Source organism: Pseudophryne corroboree, chromosome 6, assembly GCF_028390025.1.
Source record: "Pseudophryne corroboree isolate aPseCor3 chromosome 6, aPseCor3.hap2, whole genome shotgun sequence".
Classification (NCBI taxonomy): domain Eukaryota; kingdom Metazoa; phylum Chordata; class Amphibia; order Anura; family Myobatrachidae; genus Pseudophryne; species Pseudophryne corroboree.
The window spans coordinates 715,682,325-715,703,104 of record NC_086449.1 but is presented as its reverse complement, the minus strand read 5'-3'; the positions used below and the strand labels follow the sequence as shown (position 1 = coordinate 715,703,104).

General features: G+C 47.7%; 1 protein-coding gene across 5 annotated transcripts in view; it reads left to right on the top strand.

Annotated features, from left to right (window-relative positions):
• Positions 1 to 20,780, top strand: part of GEMIN5 (gem nuclear organelle associated protein 5) — a 305,616-nt gene that overhangs the window by 48,900 nt on the left and 235,936 nt on the right. For 4 of the 5 annotated variants that reach the window (XM_063928370.1, XM_063928371.1, XM_063928368.1 and 1 more), the window contains exons 3-4: positions 7,251 to 7,405; positions 7,690 to 7,871. In XM_063928370.1, coding sequence (XP_063784440.1) covers positions 7,251 to 7,405; positions 7,690 to 7,871 — 337 coding nt within the window. Of the gene's footprint in view, positions 1 to 7,250; positions 7,406 to 7,689; positions 7,872 to 18,159; positions 18,362 to 20,780 lie in introns of those variants that run through there. The other variant, XM_063928372.1, reaches the window with a different exon arrangement.

Here is a 20,780-nt window from a genome sequence, read left to right as displayed (position 1 = left end):
CCTCAGGCAATAGCAGTAGACGCTCTGGTAGACCAACTGGAATACCCATGGTGTTATGTGTTTCCTCTTCCTCTCATCACAAAAGTGTTGAGGATCATAAGACGAAAAAGAGTACAGACAATTCTCATTGTTCCAGACTGGCCTCGAAGGGCCTGGTACTCAGATCTTCAGGGGATGCTCACAGAAGATCCTGGGCCTCTTCCTCGGAGAGAGGACCTGTTACAGCAGGGGCCCTGTCTGTTCTAAGACTTTCCACGGTTACATTTGACGGCATGGCGGTTGAACGCCGGATCCTAGCTGAGAAGGGTATTCCGGAGGAGGTCATACCTACTCTAATAAAGGCTAGGAAGGAGGTGACGGAAAAACATTATCACCGTATCTGGCGGAAATATGCCTCTTGGTGTGAAACCAAGTATGCTCCTACGGAAGATTTCCATCTGGGTCGTTTTCTCCACTTCCTACAGACAGGAGTGGCTATGGGCCTAAAGTTAGGATCTGTTAAAGTACAGATTTCGGCCCTGTCGATATTCTTTCAGAAGGAATTGGCTTCTCTTCCAGAAGTCCAGATTTTTGTAAAGGGAGTGCTACACATCCTGCCTCCTTTTGTGCCCCCAGTGGCACCATGGGACCTGAACGTGGTGTTACAGTTCCTTAAATCACACTGGTTTGAACCCTTTCAAACGGTGGAGTTGAAGTTCTCACCTGGAAGGTGGTCATGTTGTTAGCCTTGGCATCTGCAAGGCGTGTGTCAGAATTGGCGGCCCTGTCTCACAAGAGCCCTTGCTTGATTTTTCATGTGGATAGAGCAGAAGTGAGGACTCGTCCTCAATTTTTACCTAAGGTGGTGTCTTCATTTCATATGAAACAACCTATAGTGGTGCCTGTGACTACGAGTGACTTGGAGGATTCCAGGTCCCTGGATGTAGTCAGGGCCTTAAAGATTTATGTAGCCAGGACGGCTAGAATTCGGAAAACAGAAGCATTGTTTGTCCTGTATGCTGCCAACAAGATTGGCACGCCTGCTTCGAAGCAGACTATTGTGCGCTGGATCTGGGGGAGGGGGGTGGACACGGCCCAACCTCCCTAGGGTTAATGGTCCCATTCCCCGCTGACAGGACACTGAGCTCCTGAGGGTCCTATTCGCAAGTCCCACCATGGCGAGAAGCACAGACCCGCAGCACGCCGCCACCCCTAACAGGGCCTGAAGAGTGCTGAGTAGGTGGCCTGCTTCTCGGTTAGCGGTTCGACGGCTGTAATGGCGGCATAAGGGTAGGAACACAGTGCTGCATGCACGCTGCGCTCCAGGCTTCAGATGCACGGTGTGACCGCTGTGAGGGGCGGTTGGAGCCACTACTATTACCCACTAACTGGCATACTTTACAGGGGTTTTACCCTACTGTAGACTTTATTTTGCACATCTCGAGTTTTATACTGGATGAAGACCGCTCGCCATTACGGGGACGGGGCCTTTACTATGAGCGGACCCAGCAGCTCACTGATGGGCAATGTCTTGCCAGGATCCCTGGATCATAAATCTTATCACTCAGGGCTACAGACTGGAGTTTCAGGAACTCCCACCTCGCAGATTCTTCAAATCAGACTTACCAGCTTATCAAGAAGCAAGTATGACTTTACAGGAAGCAATTCAAAAACTGGTACGGACTTAGGTCATTGTTCCAGTTCCACTTCAGCTGCAAAGCCAAGGTTATTATTCCAACCTGTTTGTGGTTCCAAAGCCGGACGGTTTGGTTTGGCCAATTTTAAATCTCAAGTCGTTGAACCCGTACCTACGGTATTCCTAGTTCAGGATGGGGTCTCTGAGAGCGGGGACCTCAGGTCTGGAAGAGGGGGAATTCTTTGGTGTCTCTGGATATCAGGGATGCGTACCTTCATATTCCGATTTGGCCGCCTCATCAGGCTTATCTAAGGTTTGCATTACAGGACTGTCTCTACCAGTTCCAGGCCCTGCCATTTGGCCTCTCCACGGCACTTGGGGTGTTCACCAAGGTAATGGCAGAGATGATGTTTCTCCTCCGCAAACAGGGAGTGAACATAATTCCGTATCTGGATGATATGCTGATAAAAGCATCTTCCAGGGAGAGGTTGTTACACAACATTGCCCTCTCAACCCGTCTACTCCAGGATCACGGGTGGATTCTGAACCTAGCAAAATCGGAGAAAGGGATTTATCGGTAAGTACCAAAATCCTGATTTAATGTGAAACTAAAGTCCTCTGCAACCTTCCTGGTTTCTAAAGAATTAGATTCCCTGGCTAAGGCAGCATGAGATAAATCCTGATAGTTTATTACTCCTAAACGGGTGTTAAATTCATTCCCTTTCCCTACAGAGGATAGGAGAGTCTGGAATACCCCACCGACAGTGGATATTTCTGTGTCCAGACTGTCACGTAAGATTGTTTTACCCGTACCTGGGGCTGTTTCTCTTAAAGACCCAGATTGAAACCACTCTTAAATCAATATACTCTGCAGCGGGTGTAGCCCAACGACCTACCATAGTATAGGGCTGGATTTCTAGAGCCATGGTGAAATGGTCTGATGAGATTCTGAAGCGGCTGCTTACACTACCTCAGGAAGAGATAGTTACATTACTCCAACAAATCCAAGATGCTGCAACCTTTATGAGTGAAGCTGTCAAGGAACTTGGTATCATTAAGGACTGAAACACTGCTGTGGCAGTATCGGCTCGTAGAGCCCTGTGGCTGCGACAATGGTCTGCAGATGCTGATTCTAAAAAAGGGGTTGAGAACCTTGCTTTTACAGGTGATGCCTTGTTTGGGGAAGAGCTGATCAAGTGAATAGGTCAGGCAACTGCAGGTAAATCTACATATTTGTCATCTGCCCCGCCACCTGCCAGGCGTCCCTACCCTGGACCCTCCCTGCAGTTAATTCGGATGGCCAGATTCAGAGGCAAAGCCAGCGGTGCCTCCAGTGCTGCTAGAGGAACACGTGGTAAGTCCCGTAAACCAGCAGCTGCTGGTCCTGTGGACCAGGCCTCAGGATCCTCTTCCACAAAGCTCTCCACGTGACGGTTGGCCCCAGCAGCAACGTAACTTTCAGCTAGGGGCTCGCCTTCAACACTTCGCCCACATATGGGCAGAGTCCTGCCAGGATCCTTGGGTGAGGGACCTCATATCCCAAGGATACCGGCTGGAATTCCACTAACTCCCTCCTCTCAGATTCTTCAGATCAGGTTTACCAGCTTCACAGGAAGCAAAGGTTTCCTTACAGCAGGCAGTACAAAAGCTGCTTTCTACAGGAGTTACTGTTCCAGTGCCTCCTCAGCTGCACACAAAGGGGTTTTACTCAAGTCTCTTTTTGACTCTGTACGACCGATCTTGAATCTGAAATCCCTGAACCCGTATTTTTGGGTGTTCAAATTCAAGATAGAATCTCTAAGAGCAGAGACAGCGAATCTAGAGGAGGGGGAGTTTCTGGTGTCCGTGGATTTAAAGGACGCATACCTAGATATCCCAATTTGGCCTCCTCACCAAGTGTTCCTCAGGTTCGTAATTCTGGAGCAGCATTTCCAGTTTCAGGCCTTACCCTTTGGTCTCTCCACAGCCCCAAGGGTATTCACAAAAGTCACGGCAGAAATTATGCTACAATTGCATATGAGGGGTGTCCAAATAATTCCGTACCTGGACGATCTCCTGATAAAAGCGGTGTCCAGGGAACAGCTGCTGCACAGTATCGACTTGACTACTCATTTGCTTACGGATCACGGTTGGATACTCAATTTCCAGAAATCTCACTTGGAACCATCTCAGGGAATTCAGTTCCTGGGGATGATCCTGGATACGATGTCTTAGAAGGTTTACCTTCCCATGGACAAGGCTTTGACTATTCAGTCTATGGTCCGGTTGGTGTGGTCTGGTCAGTGCTGTGACCTCACGTGGTCTCAATTCATCTGTGCATTCGCTTGCTGGGCAAGATGGTAGCCTCCTACGAGGCGATACAGTACGGCAGGTTCCATACGTGACTGTTTCAACTGGATTTGTTGGACAAATGGTCGGGATCTCACCTGCACATGCATCAGCACTGTCACAGAATCACGGATCTCCCTGCTGTGGTGGCTACAAGTCCCCCATCTGCTGGAGGGTTCAGCGATTCCACACACAGTCATGGACGCTGTTGACAACAGATGCCAGCCTCCGGGGTTGGGGGGCTGTGACTCAAGGAACGCAGTTCCAGGGGACATGGTCGATTCAGGAATTTGCTCTTCCAATCAACATCCTGAAACTCAGGGCAATTTACAATGCTCTAATACTGGCCTCATCCCTCCTTCGTAATTAGGCCATCCAGGTGCAGTCAGACAATGCCACGGCAGTAGAGTACATCAACCGTCAGGGAGGAACAAGAAGCAGGGCCGCAATGCAAGAGGTGTCAAGAATACTCTCTGGGTGGAGGCCAACGCAAGGGCCATTTTAGCCGTTTACATTCCAGGAGTGGACAACTGGGAAGCGGACTTCCGCAGCAGGCACAACCTCCATCCAGGGTAATGGGGCCTCCACCCTCAGGTGTTTCAACAACTTTTTCACCGGTGGGGTTGTCCACAGATAGACCTGATGGCTTCTCGTCTCAACAAGAAGCTCCGTCGTTACTGCTCCAGAACGAGGGACCCGCAGGCGGTGGCAGTAGACGCTCTGATGATGCCATGGACTTACCAGTTCGTTTACCTGTTTCCTCCAATTCCTCTAATCCCAAGAGTTCTCATAGGACTCAAAAAGGAAAGAGTTCAGGCAATTCTCATTGTTCCGGATTGGCCTCGACGGGCCTGGTATGCAGACCTCCTGACCCTGTCGTTGGAGGATCATTAGCCTCTGCCACTTCTCAAAGACCTTCGTCAACAAGGACCGTTCGTCTAGCCAGAATTACAGTGGCTACGCTTGAGCGCCTGAAAGTTGAGAGGGAGATCTTAACCAGAAAGGGTCTTCCATCCGAGGTGGTTTCCACTATAGTTCAGGCCCGTAAGGTGGTTACCTCCAAACATTACCACCTTATTTTTAAGAAGTATGTTTCTTGGTGTGAGGGTCGAAAAAGTTCTCCTGTGGAGTTTCTTCTGGGCCATTTTCTTCTGTTCCTGTTCCTCTTATCCTCCAGGAGTGGATAAGAGCCTACGGTTAGGCTCCATCAAGGTTCAGATTTCGTCTCTCTCTATCTTCTTCCAGAAACAACTGGCGGTACTTCCTGAAGTACAGACCTTTCTAAAGGGGGTGTTGCACATTCAACCACCATTTGTTCCTCCCACTGCTCCGTGGGACCTCAATGTGGTATTGACCTTTCTCCAATCAGATTGGTTTGAACCCTTACATAGGGTTGACTTAAAATACCTAGTGTGGAAGACTGTTATGTTACTGGCCTTGGCTTCGGCTCGACGAGTGTCGGAATTGGGGGCCTTGTCCTGTAAGAGCCCTTTACTTGGTGTTCTATGAGGATAGGGCAGAGCTCAGAACTCGCCCACAGTTTTTGCCGAAAGTGGTGTCTGCTTTTCATGTGAATCAACCTATTGCGGTTCCTGCATTATCCAATACTTCTGTTTCTCCAAAGTCCCTGGACGTTGTGGGGGCTTTGAGGATTTACGTCAAAAGGACTGCTCGTCACAGGGAGTCTGACTCACTTTTCGTCCTTTATGATGCTGCGAAAATTGGTCGTCCTGCCTCCAAGTAGTGCATTGCTCGTTGGCTCAGATGGACTATCCAACAAGCCTATACTTCGGCGGCTTTGCCGTTGCCGAGTTCTGTTGAGGCCCACTCCACGAGGTCGATGGGTTCTTCCTGGGCGACTGCCCTTGGCGTCTCGGCCTTACAGTTGTGCCGTGCAGCTACTTGGTCTAGTGTGAACACGTTCGTTCAGTTCTACAGGTTCGACACCTTGGCCAAGGATGACCTACAGTTTGGTCAGGCGGTTTTGCAGGGGTCTCTGCACTCTCACCTGTTCTGGGAGCTATAGGACGTCTCCATGGCAATATACTATTCCCCAGTATCCACCAGGACGTTAGAGAAAATAGGAATTTAATACCTACCGGTAATTTCTTTTCTCGAAGTCCGTAGTGGATACTGGGCGCCCGCCCTCTGTGCTTCGTTTTCCTGCTTACCTGGTTGTAAGTGTTATTGGATGGGTTTGCTGTTGCTTTTCTGTTCCATGTTTGGTTAGCATTGCTATCCTTCTATATTTAGCGTTGCTTTCCTCTGTTCTGGTTAGCTCTGCTATCTTATTGTTTGTGTTGGTTCGTTACCTCACCGCTTTGTGTTATATCCTTCTCTCAAAGTATGTCCGTCTACTCTGGCACAGTTTCCTAGACTAAGTCTGCAAGGAGGGGCATAGAGGAGAGGAGGCAGCACACTATTGATTTCTTAAAGTGCCAGGCTCCAGTGGACCTGATCTATACCCCATGGTAATGTACTATTCCCCAGTATCCACTACGGACTACGAGAAAAGGAATTACCGGTAGGTATTAAATTACCATTTTAAAAGGCACCACAAGTGGTTCGCAGCGCCGTACATATGGCAGACATTACGGCGGAACTTAACATTACAGTAATTGAAGAACTAAAACAGAGCACAGGTTACAATTAGCACCACAGTTCTCAGTACACAATACTGCTGAGATATACCCAAGCAAAGGAGTAATTGGCGTGCTACTAGGGGCGGGCAGCCATTGGAAGAGGTGAACAGTAATGAACGAGAGGAGGGGATGTAGTTATGTGACCGGCGGTCAGGAGACGGCAGTCACAATATTGACGCCGGGATCCCGCCCTCTAACATGCCGACTAACTGGGACTATTCCCACTTGTAGGTGTCCACGACACCCATAGAGTGCTTCCCACCGAGCTGGGATCCCGGCTTCGTTCTCCTGCTCCCAACCCGAGAGGGGATGTAGGTATAGACTGTCGCTGAGTAGGAGAGAGCTGTAATTGAAGTGCAAGAGAAAGAGGGCCGTGAGACCAGGAGGGAAGAGGGCCCTGCTCCAAGGAGCTTACAGTATGGTGGGGGCGGGGGGGGGGAATAAATGAACATGCACCATGTGACAACCCCATCAGTTAACCATCCCTTATTTGCCAATAAAATTAAGCATGGCCCTGGGGCAATTTCCCTCTTCAGGAGATCCTGTTCTGCCTACTATTGTTCCCTTGTGCTGTTCCACGTGTATGTCTTTGCATTTATTGTCTGCATATAGACATACTGTGTTGCTACTGCTAAGTATGTTTGTGTTTTTTATTTGTCTATTAGGGGAGCTGGTTGGGCATACAGACAGGGTATCCAGCTTTGCCTTTTCCCACTTCTCTGGTCAGTCTCACCTCTGTGCCAGCAGCTCTGATGACGGATCTGTGAAAGTTTGGGACACCCAGACGAAGAGCATTGTGACCGAACACAAGCTCCATCGGGTAGGTTTTGTGTGTACGACTAGTACAGATCATTAGTTTTCTTGAATACTGATGGAGTGGAATGTAGTGTATAACATGCTGTGCACCAGGATGCACATGACACATCTACACTCATTGGCTTCAGCAACCGGTTACCCAAATGACAAAAACACATATCTTATGACGTGTAGGAGTAACGTCTAGTGTCATGCCTGTTACCTGTGTATAAGGCTTTGTTCATGCTTTATAGTACAATGCCACTAGGAATCACAGAGCAGACTGACTGTGTATTTTCTCCCTTACAGAACACAATCTCTGCCCTTCACTGGTCTCCCCTGGTGAAGGACCTGCTGGTAACCGGGGATGAGAAGGGAATTGTGGTTTGCTTTTGGTGTAACCGAAATGATGGACAGCAGTTCTTTCCTGAGCCGAGGACCATTGTCTGCCTGTCCTGCTCGCCGCACCAAGAGGATCTGGTGGCTGTGGGGTAAGCACCGATAATTCACCACAAGCTTAATAGAGGTCAGATGTCAGCCAATATAGGGCACCAGGTAGAGATGTGATTTATTGGTACAAAATTTAGTTTGATTAATCTTTGTACGTGCCATGATGAAATCAGTTAACATACTGTACATACATACTTACCTACTCTTCCACAAGTTGCGTGAGACTAATGATTTTTCGGGTAGTCCCCTGCACCCCCAAAAGAGTGATCGGAGAAGTGGGCAGGATGAGGAGATTATGATGGGAGTCGCGGCTCCTGTATGTAGGGGTTAAGGCTAAATGAGGCAAATTGCATTATATAGCCCCTACCCTTCCTCGTGGACCCAGCAAATCGTGGCATTTTGCTGATACGGGGCAGAGCCTAGTGATGTGACAGCCCGGCCCCGCCCCCAGAAGTGGCCAGCAGTTTCTCCTCTCCAGACTTCTCTCGGAGAGCAGACTTACATATACACGTGGCGTTCAGTATGAATACATATACACGTGGCGTTCAGTGTGAATACATATACACGTGGCGTTCAGTGTGAATACATATACCCGTGGCGTTCAGAGTGAATACATATACACGTGGCGTTCAGAGTGAATACATATACACGTGGCGATCAGTCTTATTTTTTTTACTTTTTAGCACGGGTATGAGTCATATTCTATTATGGTATTACATGTATTAAGAAATGATATACAGTTAGCATGTGCAAATATAAGTTAACATGAAACTTTTCACAATATGGACATTATTTAACCACTTGCCTGGCATGGTCGCATCGGATGTGACCACACCAGGATGGGCTTTCCCTGACATGGTCACATCTGATGCAAGCAGTCAGAAACGGCCACTGAGTGGCTGCTGGAAAATTACCTTTCAGTAGCTGCCAGTGTCCAAGGGATCTCGTGGCCCCTCTGCACCCATTGCTCCGCCCAAGTGTCTGCCGATCCCTGCTGGATGCAGCCCAACAGCACCCCCTGTCTGGGGCCTGCCCCCTATGTGTGCCCTCTCTGCAGGCTCTGGGCATGTGTAAAATTAGCAGCAGCGTCCCTGTGTATTAAAATCAGCAGCCTCCTTTTTATTCCGGACTGCTACAGAGAGGCGTAGCCACTGGAAAATGCCAGTTCACAATGTTTTGATCATCGATGGTTTGAGATATCAACCATCGATGTTTCAACTGATGTTCATTTAAAAAAAATGTAATAACATTTTTTTTTTTTTTTATTAAATTGTTGGATATGTTTTAAATAGATTTTCTTAACCTAATTCAATAATAAAAAAACAACCTATTTCTGAGCTCTTTTGGAACAAATATTCGTCAGTTAAGTGGTTTAAAACAAAACGCAATACTGGTGTAAAGGTAACTGGGAAAAATGGTTTACTAGATAGCAACCAATAAGATGTTGGCTTTACTTTTCTGAATTATACTGGAAAATGATAGTACAGCATCTGCTTCCCGTAGGGTACACAGAACTAGAAAAGACAGTATGTGGCACTCACAGTTGTGGCTTAAAATGTAATTCTTGCCTCTAAAATAACTTTCTTTTACATTTTACTAAAATACAGTGAAATAAAATAAAAAGAGGGATTGTGTGTCAAATTAAAGCTGGGTACACACTGGAGCGATGTTGCCCCAAAACCCGTTTTGGAGCGACATATTGCTTACATCGCTCAGTCCGTACCCAGGATTGCGCGCTCCAGCGGTCACATGCGACAGACGCTTGGTTTGATGTGCTGCCCCCGTCCACCCCGCAAACACCTCTACCTGTCAACCAGGTAGAGGCGTTCGCAGCCAATGCGATACTGTCCTCGTCAACGGAGATATTGCGGTTGCATTGCCTAGCGATGAAACCTGAATAACTCCTAATGTGCTTTGTGAAGACATTGAGATTGAGGTATATAAGCCGCACATGTGTGTGAGAAATTCATAGGGGTCAATTCAGTTGTTTCGCCGCGGCCGGCAATAGATGGCCCAACGGAGCAATTTAATCATTTGGGCACGATGATCCTCGGGGAGACACATTTCAGCTTGCAGCTTCCTGTGTCTAGTGAGCTGAAATGTGCGAATATTGGGGGTAATTCCAAGTTGATCGCAGCAGGATTTTTGATAGCAATTGGGCAAAACCATGTGCACTGCAGGGGAGGCAGATATAACATGTGCAGAAAGAGTTAGATTTGGGTGGGTTATTTTGTTTCTGTGCAGGGTAAATACTGGCTGCTTTATTTTTACACTGCAAATTAGATTGCAGATTGAACACACCACACCCAAATCTATCTCTCTCTGCACATGTTATATCTACCTCCCCTGCAGTGCACATGGTTTTGCCCAATTGCTAACAAAAATCCTGCTGCGATCAACTTGGAATTACCCCCATTGCCACTTTTTTCGCGTCGCACCCAGCACTTTGGTTGCATTTAGCCATTTTACGCAGCTAAACCTAGCCTCTCGAGGCGCGATCAGCATTGAATAATGCCCCCAATCTCGAGTCACTTTAGACAGGAGATCGGGTGCGATAAACAATTGAATCATCCCCTTAGACCCCAAAGCATAATCATGCAGCCATAATACAGCAGTGGTGTAAAAAATAACCTTCCACTCTAATGTGTGTACATATTGGGGGTTATTCAGAGATGAGCGCAGAGCTCTGCATACGCAGCCAGATATGCGTTCATCTCTGCACATGCTGGGGGCCACCCAGCACAGTGCAAGGCTGCCCAGCATGTGTGAGGCCGCCTCCCGATGCGTCCACAATCTAATTGCGGATGCATCAAAACTAAGGTTGACCCCTGGCACTGTCAGGCAGTCAGTGGGCATTTAAAAAAAAAAAAAAATCTGAGCTGACCCACCCCAGTTTTCCTGGCGCCGCCCCCGCAAAGCAAAACTCCGCCCCTGCAATGCCTGCCTCTTGTCAAACACATTGCGGTCGCATTCATCGGGGATGTTTGTGGCTGCTGTGCATGTGCAGCTTGGAGCTATCAGCAAACTGCGATGTGGGCCGCTAATGCGGCCGGGTCTGAATGACCCCCATTGTCTTTATTGTCATTATTTCTCTTTCATCCACTAGGGGACACTGGAGTCCTATACAGTAGGGGTGTGAAGCTTGCAACCGGAGGTGTGGCACAATCTAAAATTAGCATTGTCTGCACAGCCGGTTCCTCCCCCTTCACATCCCTCCTCCCTCAGTTTGGAAAATTGTGCCTAGGAGGTAGAGATGAGCGCCTGAAATTTTTCGGGTTTTGTGTTTTGGTTTTGGGTTCGGTTCCGCGGCCGTGTTTTGGGTTCGAACGCGTTTTGGCAAAACCTCACCGAATTATTTTTGTCGGATTCGGGTGTGTTTTGGATTCGGGTGTTTTTTTCCAAAAACACTAAAAAACAGCTTAAATCATAGAATTTGGGGGTCATTTTGATCCCAAAGTATTATTAACCTCAAAAACCATAATTTACACTCATTTTCAGTCTATTCTGAATACCTCACACCTCACAATATTATTTTTAGTCCTAAAATTTGCACCGAGGTCGCTGTGTGAGTAAGATAAGCGACCCTAGTGGCCGACACAAACACCGGGCCCATCTAGGAGTGGCACTGCAGTGTCACGCAGGATGTCCCTTCCAAAAAACCCTCCCCAAACAGCACATGACGCAAAGAAAAAAAGAGGCGCAATGAGGTAGCTGTGTGAGTAAGATTAGCGACCCTAGTGGCCGACACAAACACCGGGCCCATCTAGGAGTGGCACTGCAGTGTCACGCAGGATGGCCCTTCCAAAAAACCCTCCCCAAACAGCACATGACGCAAAGAAAAAAAGAGGCGCAATGAGGTAGCTGACTGTGTGAGTAAGATTAGCGACCCTAGTGGCCGACACAAACACCGGGCACATCTAGGAGTGGCACTGCAGTGTCACGCAGGATGTCCCTTCCAAAAAACCCTCCCCAAACAGCACATGACGCAAAGAAAAAAAGAGGCGCAATGAGGTAGCTGTGTGAGTAAGATTAGCGACCCTAGTGGCCGACACAAACACCGGGCCCATCTAGGAGTGGCACTGCAGTGTCACGCAGGATGTCCCTTCCAAAAAACCCTCCCCAATCAGCACATGATGCAAAGAAAAAGAAAAGAAAAAAGAGGTGCAAGATGGAATTATCCTTGGGCCCTCCCACCCACCCTTATGTTGTATAAACAAAACAGGACATGCACACTTTAACCAACCCATCATTTCAGTGACAGGGTCTGCCACACGACTGTGACTGATATGACGGGTTGGTTTGGACCCCCCCCAAAAAAGAAGCAATTAATCTCTCCTTGCACAAACTGGCTCTACAGAGGCAAGATGTCCACCTCATCTTCACCCTCCGATATATCACCGTGTACATCCCCCTCCTCACAGATTATCAATTCGTCCCCACTGGAATCCACCATCTCAGCTCCCTGTGTACTTTGTGGAGGCAATTGCTGCTGGTCAATGTCTCCGCGGAGGAATTGATTATAATTCATTTTAATGAACATCATCTTCTCCACATTTTCTGGATGTAACCTCGTACGCCGATTGCTGACAAGGTGAGCGGCGGCACTAAACACTCTTTCGGAGTACACACTTGTGGGAGGGCAACTTAGGTAGAATAAAGCCAGTTTGTGCAAGGGCCTCCAAATTGCCTCTTTTTCCTGCCAGTATAAGTACGGACTGTGTGACGTGCCTACTTGGATGCGGTCACTCATATAATCCTCCACCATTCTATCAATGTTGAGAGAATCATATGCAGTGACAGTAGACGACATGTCCGTAATCGTTGTCAGGTCCTTCAGTCCGGACCAGATGTCAGCATCAGCAGTCGCTCCAGACTGCCCTGCATCACCGCCAGCGGGTGGGCTCGGAATTCTGAGCCTTTTCCTCGCACCCCCAGTTGCGGGAGAATGTGAAGGAGGAGATGTTGCCGGAAAGAGAGATCCAAGGTAGGCTTTAAATCTAGGATCGAGCACGGTGGCCAAAATGTAGTGCTCTGATTTCAACAGATTGACCACCCGTGAATCCTTGTTAAGCGAATTAAGGTCTGCATCCACAAGTCCCACATGCCTAGCGGAATCGCTCCGTGTTAGCTCCTTCTTCAATGCCTCCAGCTTCTTCTGCAAAAGCCTGATGAGGGGAATGACCTGACTCAGGCTGGCAGTGTCTGAACTGACTTCACGTGTGGCAAGTTCAAAGGGCATCAGAACCTTGCACAACGTTGAAATCATTCTCCACTGCACTTGAGACAGGTGCATTCCATCTCCTATATCGTGCTCAATTGTATAGGCTTGAATGGCCTTTTGCTGCTCCTCCAACCTCTGAAGCATATAGAGGGTTGAATTCCACCTCGTTACCACTTCTTGCTTCAGATGATGGCAGGGCAGGTTCAGTAGTTTTTGGTGGTGCTCCAGTCTTCTGTACGTGGTGCCTGTACGCCGAAAGTGTCCCGCAATTTTTCTGGCCACCGACAGCATCTCTTGCACGCCCCTGTCGTTTTTTAAAAAATTCTGCACCACCAAATTCAAGGTATGTGCAAAACATGGGACGTGCTGGAATTTGCCCATATTTAATGCACACACAATATTGCTGGCGTTGTCCGATGCCACAAATCCACAGGAGAGTCCAATTGGGGTAAGCCATTCCGCGATGATCTTCCTCAGTTGCCGTAAGAGGTTTTCAGCTGTGTGCGTATTCTGGAAAGCGGTGATACAAAGCGTAGCCTGCCTAGGAAAGAGTTGGCGTTTGCGAGATGCTGCTACTGGTGCCGCCGCTGCTGTTCTTGCGGTGGGAGTCCATACATCTACCCAGTGGGCTGTCACAGTCATATAGTCCTGACCCTGCCCTGCTCCACTTGTCCACATGTCCGTGGTTAAGTGGACATTGGGTACAACTGCATTTTTTAGGACACTGGTGAGTCTTTTTCTGACGTCCGTGTACATTCTCGGTATCGCCTGCCTAGAGAAGTGGAACCTAGATGGTATTTGGTAACGGGGGCACACTGCCTCAATAAATTGTCTAGTTCCCTGTGAACTAACGGCGGATACCGGACGCACGTCTAACACCAACATAGTTGTCAAGGACTCAGTTATCCGCTTTGCAGTAGGATGACTGCTGTGATATTTCATCTTCCTCGCAAAGGACTGTTGAACAGTCAATTGCTTACTGGAAGTAGTACAAGTGGGCTTACGACTTCCCCTCTGGGATGACCATCGACTCCCAGCGGCAACAACAGCAGCGCCAGCAGCAGTAGGCGTTACACGCAAGGATGCATCGGAGGAATCCCAGGCAGGAGAGGACTCGTCAGACTTGCCAGTGACATGGCCTGCAGGACTATTGGCATTCCTGGGGAAGGAGGAAATTGACACTGAGGGAGTTGGTGGGGTGGTTTGCGTGAGCTTGGTTACAAGAGGAAGGGATTTACTGGTCAGTGGACTGCTTCCGCTGTCACCCAAAGTTTTTGAACTTGTCACTGACTTATTATGAATGCGCTGCAGGTGACGTATAAGGGAGGATGTTCCGAGGTGGTTAACGTCCTTACCCCTACTTATTACAGCTTGACAAAGGGAACACACGGCTTGACACCTGTTGTCCGCATTTCTGGTGAAATACCTCCACACCGAAGAGCTGATTTTTTTGGTATTTTCACCTGGCATGTCAACGGCCATATTCCTCCCACGGACAACAGGTGTCTCCCCGGGTGCCTGACTTAAACAAACCACCTCACCATCAGAATCCTTCTGGTCAATTTCCTCCCCAGCGCCAGCAACACCCATATCCTCCTCATCCTGGTGTACTTCAACACTGACATCTTCAATCTGACTATCAGGAACTGGACTGCGGGTGCTCCTTCCAGCACTTGCAGGGGGCATGCAAATAGTGGAAGGCGCATGCTCTTCACGTCCAGTGTTGGGAAGGTCAGGCATCGCAACCGACACAATTGGACTCTCCTTGTGGATTTGGGATTTCAAAGAACGCACAGTTCTTTGCGGTGCTTTTGCCAGCTTGAGTCTTTTCAGTTTTCTAGCGAGAGGCTGAGTGCTTCCATCCTCATGTGAAGCTGAACCACTAGCCATGAACATAGGCCAGGGCCTCAGCCGTTCCTTGCCACTCCGTGTGGTAAATGGCATATTGGCAAGTTTACGCTTCTCCTCCGACAATTTTATTTTAGGTTTTGGAGTCCTTTTTTTTCTGATATTTGGTGTTTTGGATTTGACATGCTCTGTACTATGACATTGGGCATCGGCCTTGGCAGACGACGTTGCTGGCATTTCATCGTCTCGGCCATGACTAGTGGCAGCAGCTTCAGCACGAGGTGGAAGTGGATCTTGATCTTTCCCTAATTTTGGAACCTCAACTTTTTTGTTCTCCATATTTTATAGGCAGAACTAAAAGGCACCTCAGGTAAACAATGGAGATGGATGGATTGGATACTAGTATACAATTATGGACGGACTGCCACGGTTAGGTGGTATAAAAAAACCACGGTTAGGTGGTATATATTGTAATACAATTATGGATGGACGGACTGCCTGCCGAGTGCCGACACAGAGGTAGCCACAGCCGTGAACTACCGCACTGTACACTGGTTGATAAAGAGATAGTAGTATACTCGTAACAATTAGGATGACACTATGACGGTATAAAGAATGAAAAAAAAACCACGGTTAGGTGGTAGGTATATAATAATAAATAATACAATTCTGGTCGGACGGACTGCCTGCCGTGTGCCGACACAGAGGTAGCCACAGCCGTGAACTACCGCACTGTACACTGGTTGATAAAGAGATAGTAGTATACTCGTAACAATTAGGATGACACTATGACGGTATAAAGAATGAAAAAAAAACCACGGTTAGGTGGTAGGTATATAATAATAAATAATACAATTCTGGTCGGACGGACTGCCTGCCGTGTGCCGACACAGAGGTAGCCACAGCCGTGAACTACCGCACTGTACACTGGTTGATAAAGAGATAGTAGTATACTCGTAACAATTAGGATGACACTATGACGGTATAAAGAATGAAAAAAAAACCACGGTTAGGTGGTATATATTATAATACAATTATGGATGGACGGACTGCCTGCCGACTGCCGACACAGAGGTAGCCACAGCCGTGAACTAACGCACTGTACACTGGTTGATAAAGAGATAGTAGTATACTCGTAACAACTAGTATGACACTATGACGGTATAAAGAATGAAAAAAAAACCACGGTTAGGTGGTATATATTATAATACAATTATGGATGGACGGACTGCCTGCCGAGTGCCGACACAGAGGTAGCCACAGCCGTGAACTACCGCACTGTACACTGGTTGATAAAGAGATAGTAGTATACTCGTAACAACTAGTATGACTGACTATGACGGTATAAAGAATGAAAAAAAAACCACGGTTAGGTGGTATATATTATAATACAATTATGGATGGACGGACTGCCTGCCGACTGCCGACACAGAGGTAGCCACAGCCGTGAACTACCGCACTGTACACTGGTTGATAAAGAGATAGTAGTATACTCGTAACAACTAGTATGACACTATGACGGTATAAAGAATGAAAAAAAAACCACGGTTAGGTGGTATATATTATAATACAATTATGGATGGACGGACTGCCTGCCGACACAGAGGTAGCCACAGCCGTGAACTACCGCACTGTACACTGGTTGATAAAGAGATAGTAGTATACTCGTAACAACTAGTATGACACTATGACGGTATAAAGAATGAAAAAAAAACCACGGTTAGGTGGTATATATTATAATAATACAATTATGGATGGACGGACTGACTGCCGACACAGAGGTAGCCACAGCCGTGAACTACCGCACTGTACACTGGTTGATAAAGAGATAGTAGTATACTCGTAACAACTAGTATGACTATGACGACGGTATAAAGAAAGAAAAAAAAATACCACGGTTAGGTGGTATATAATTATACAATTATGGATGGACGGACTTCCTGCCGAGTGCCGACTGCCGACACAGAGGTAGCCACAGCCGTGAACTACCGCACTGTACTGTGTCTGCTGCTAATATAGACTGGTTGATAAAGAGATAGTATACAACAATATACTACTATACTGGTGGTCAGGCACTGGTCACCACTAGTCACACTGGCAGTGGCACTCCTGCAGCAAAAGTGTGCACTGTTTAATTTTAAATTAATATAATATTATGTACTCCTGGCTCCTGCTATAACAACCTGCAGTGCTCCCCAGTCTCCCCCACAATTATTATAAGCTTTTATACATTGATGTGCAGCACACTGGGCTGAGCTGAGTGCACACAGACTGAGTCACACTGTGTGACTGCTGTGTATCGTTTTTTTCAGGCAGAGAACGGATATAGCAGAGAACGGATATATTAAATAAAAGTTAACTTAACAACAACTGCACTGGTCACTGTGGTAAACTCTGTCTGCACAATCTCTCTCTCTCTCTCTCTCTTCTAATCTATTCTAATGGAGAGGACGCCAGCCACGTCCTCTCCCTATCAATCTCAATGCACGTGTGAAAATGGCGGCGACGCGCGGCTCCTTATATAGAATCCGAGTCTCGCGAGAATCCGACAGCGTCATGATGACGTTCGGGCGCGCTCGGGTTAACCGAGCAAGGCGGGAAGATCCGAGTCGCTCGGACCCGTGAAAAAAAAAGTGAAGTTCGTGCGGGTTCGGATTCAAAGAAACCGAACCCGCTCATCTCTACTAGGAGGTACAAGCAACAGAAGGGAGCTCCTGCTCCATGAAGATTGATTTAGTTATTTTTATTTATTTATTCTCTTTTATACTTGCCCAATCCCTCCTAACTAAAAGGAGGGTGCAGTTTTTAAACAAAAAGATGGTAAATGCCCGATCCCACCTAAATGAAAGGGGGTGCAGGCTTTACCAGGCGAAAAGGCTGCGTTCCCCTAATAAAAGGGGGACAAAGTCCAGGAGTGGAGACAATGACTCCAGCTGAAGGGGTCTGCATCTCTATAAAGGCACCAACCGTGAGTACTGGTTGTTTTAAAATGGCCCCACAGGAGTTGAAGTAGCATTAGATTTTTTTTTTCTTTATTATTTCTTTATTTAATTTCCCTATGGGGCTTTATTAGACTTTGCTAGCAAGTGGGATCCTCATAGTGTAGAGGACTGATCCCCTGTAATGTGAGATTCAAATCTTTAAAAAAAAGAATGATTAGCTCCCCACAGCGGCGTCCAGGCAGCGGTCACAGTGTGAGGCGGGCCGGGATCCCTTCAGCGGCGCAGCCTTCCCTGTCAGTCCAGAGGCAGTCAGAGAGAGGCGCCACTACGGGACCCGATGAGAGCAGTCCCGGCGCGCGCCGGCCAGCGGGAGATCGTATACCGCGCGCCTGAGCAGATACCCTCAGCCGCCGGAGGCGGGGAGCGAGAGAGAGACGCTGCAGTGAGAAGCGGCTGAGGTGATTCCCTCAGCCGCGGGACGGGGCTCTATAGCGCACAGACAGGGCGGCCACGACGGCAAGTAAGGCTCCTTTCAGCATTAAGTTAAACAAGAGTGTAGACAAGGGGGTTCACCAGAGGTAGTTCCCCCTCATAAATGAAGTGTCCGAAATTTTTAATTGGCGGCCATCTTAAAATTGATATGCAGGTGCCAGAAAAACTGAGGAGCATGGAGTGAACCTCTCCCGTTATAGATTAATAGCAAGACAACGCCCTCTGCTGGTGAGATGTCATAATGCGGATCTCCTGAAATATAATATGATTATGATTTATTTTCAGAGGTACTCTATTACAAAGAGCCTACAGAAAATACTAAAAAGCAAGTGAAGCCAACTCTAACACCGTAGCTGACTTACAATTGGGTGTGTGGCGGTTACGAGTCGGCTGGTGTAAAGACAAAAGAAATAAATCTTTTGTTTCCGTCATCTATCACAGTCTTTCTCTGCCTAGTGTAAAGGGTGAAAGCGCTGCGACACAGTCTGGTAAGGGGTTTTAGTCAACATGTCTAATACACCACCCTAGACCTCCAAAACCCATTATGTTTGCATGTAACGAAAAGAGCACGCGAATGGCAGCTCCAGGGTGTGCGATTCCTGCTTCGACAAGGACGCTCCACCTGGGAGCAGTGCTCCGTCTAGGTCAGGGAAGGATAACCCTGCAGATAGAATCTCCAATGAGATGGCGGAATCCCGCACGCAACAATTAGGGCTGTGGGATTCTCAAAAACGATGAAAAAATTTCTCATCAGGTTACCGCCTCCCGCACAAGCAGTAACAAAGGTGTGCAAGGCGGTTAAAAGGCCTCTTCCTCTTGTACCGTAAGCAGAGGAGGAAGAGGGTCTTCTCATTGATACAAAGGAAGGTGAGTTAATTGAATTTAACCTAGACGCCGATTTTCCAGAAGAGGACTCGGCAATCTCAGGTCTAGATTCTTTAATCGAAACGGTGACGGAGATCCTACATTGTAAGGTAGAATAAGTAAAGGAGCCAGAAGATTCGAATGGTTCGAATCCCAAAAACCGCGTTCAGCAGTGTTTCCCATTCCTAAATCCCTCCAATCTCAAATGGAGGAGGCTTGGAAGCAACCTGACAAACTCTTTAAATTTTCCCAACAGGGTTTCCAGTAACTTATCCTCTACCTAAGGGTGTAATGGATACGTGGGAGACTCCACCGGTAGTGGTTGTTTTCCTAGGAAGGTTGCCGAAAAGGACAATCTTACCATTACCTAATGTAACGACTTTAAGAGGTTGACACAGCTTTAAAGTAAATTTTTGTAGCAGGTGCAGCACGGAGACCTACGGTTGTCTGCGCTTGGGTTAACAAGACCATGGGAGCATGGTCTGGACGTATAGTACAGGCTATTGAGGGGGAAAATGGCTTGGAAGAAATTACCCAACCGGCGGAGCATATTCAAGATATTCGCAGGATAGCATCGCGCATCTCTGTATCAGCCATATCGGCTAGACGGACAGAGAATGGCATGGAGACTCTGACACCAAGGGGCGGTAGAATCCTTTCCCTTGGAGAGCGAGATGCTTTTCGGTCCAGAGTTGGACAATTGGACTTCGCAAGCTACAGCAGGGATGTTCACTTTTCTGCCTACTCCTTATACAAGGGCCACTCCACAAGTTAGGAGAGGTTATTTGGGACCAGCGTGTACTTCCTATAGATCGCAGTCCTTGCGAGCCTGAGGAAGAAGTTTCGGTACACAAGTACGTGGGGGCAGAGGTAGAGGCCACTCACAGGCAGCAGCCAGAAAGCGGGATAAAACTGCTGACAAGACCGTGGCAGGACGGTCTCCCGGCTCACGAAAGTCTGGGAGGTTTTCGGGACATCTGGGCCTACACCTCACCAGAACTTTGGATAAACGACCTAATCTCTCTAGGGTACAAACTAGATTTTCCACAGTGACTCAGAGTCAGTTTTTTTACAAGGGGATTGCCTCGGTGCCCTCAGAAAGCAAAGGCGTTACTGTCAGCAACTGAAATATTGCTACGGTCAGAGGTCATTCTTCCGGTTCCCGCCTCTCAGAGAGGCACGTCTTTCTAATCCAGTCTTTTTGTCGTGCCAAAGCTAGTCGGGACGGTCAGGCCGATACTCACTTTAAAAGTTTTAAACCGGTTTATAAGGGTCTACAAATTCTAGCTGGAATCAATCCAGTCGATCATTGCAGGCTTAGAACATGCATATCTGCATGCCCCTCACCAGACTTACTTATGGTTCGCACTGCTGACGGATCACTCCCAATTCAGGGCCAATTCCGTTCGGTCTCTCATCGGCCCCAAGAATCTTTACCGAAGATCATGGCAGTCATGGTTGCAGAATCGGGACTGTTGAGGGTCACGATTAGACCTTATCTAGACGACATGCTAATCAAGGCATCCTCTCGAGAACAGTTGATCAGGGATGTTCAGACATCTCATCCATTTCTCATTCAACAT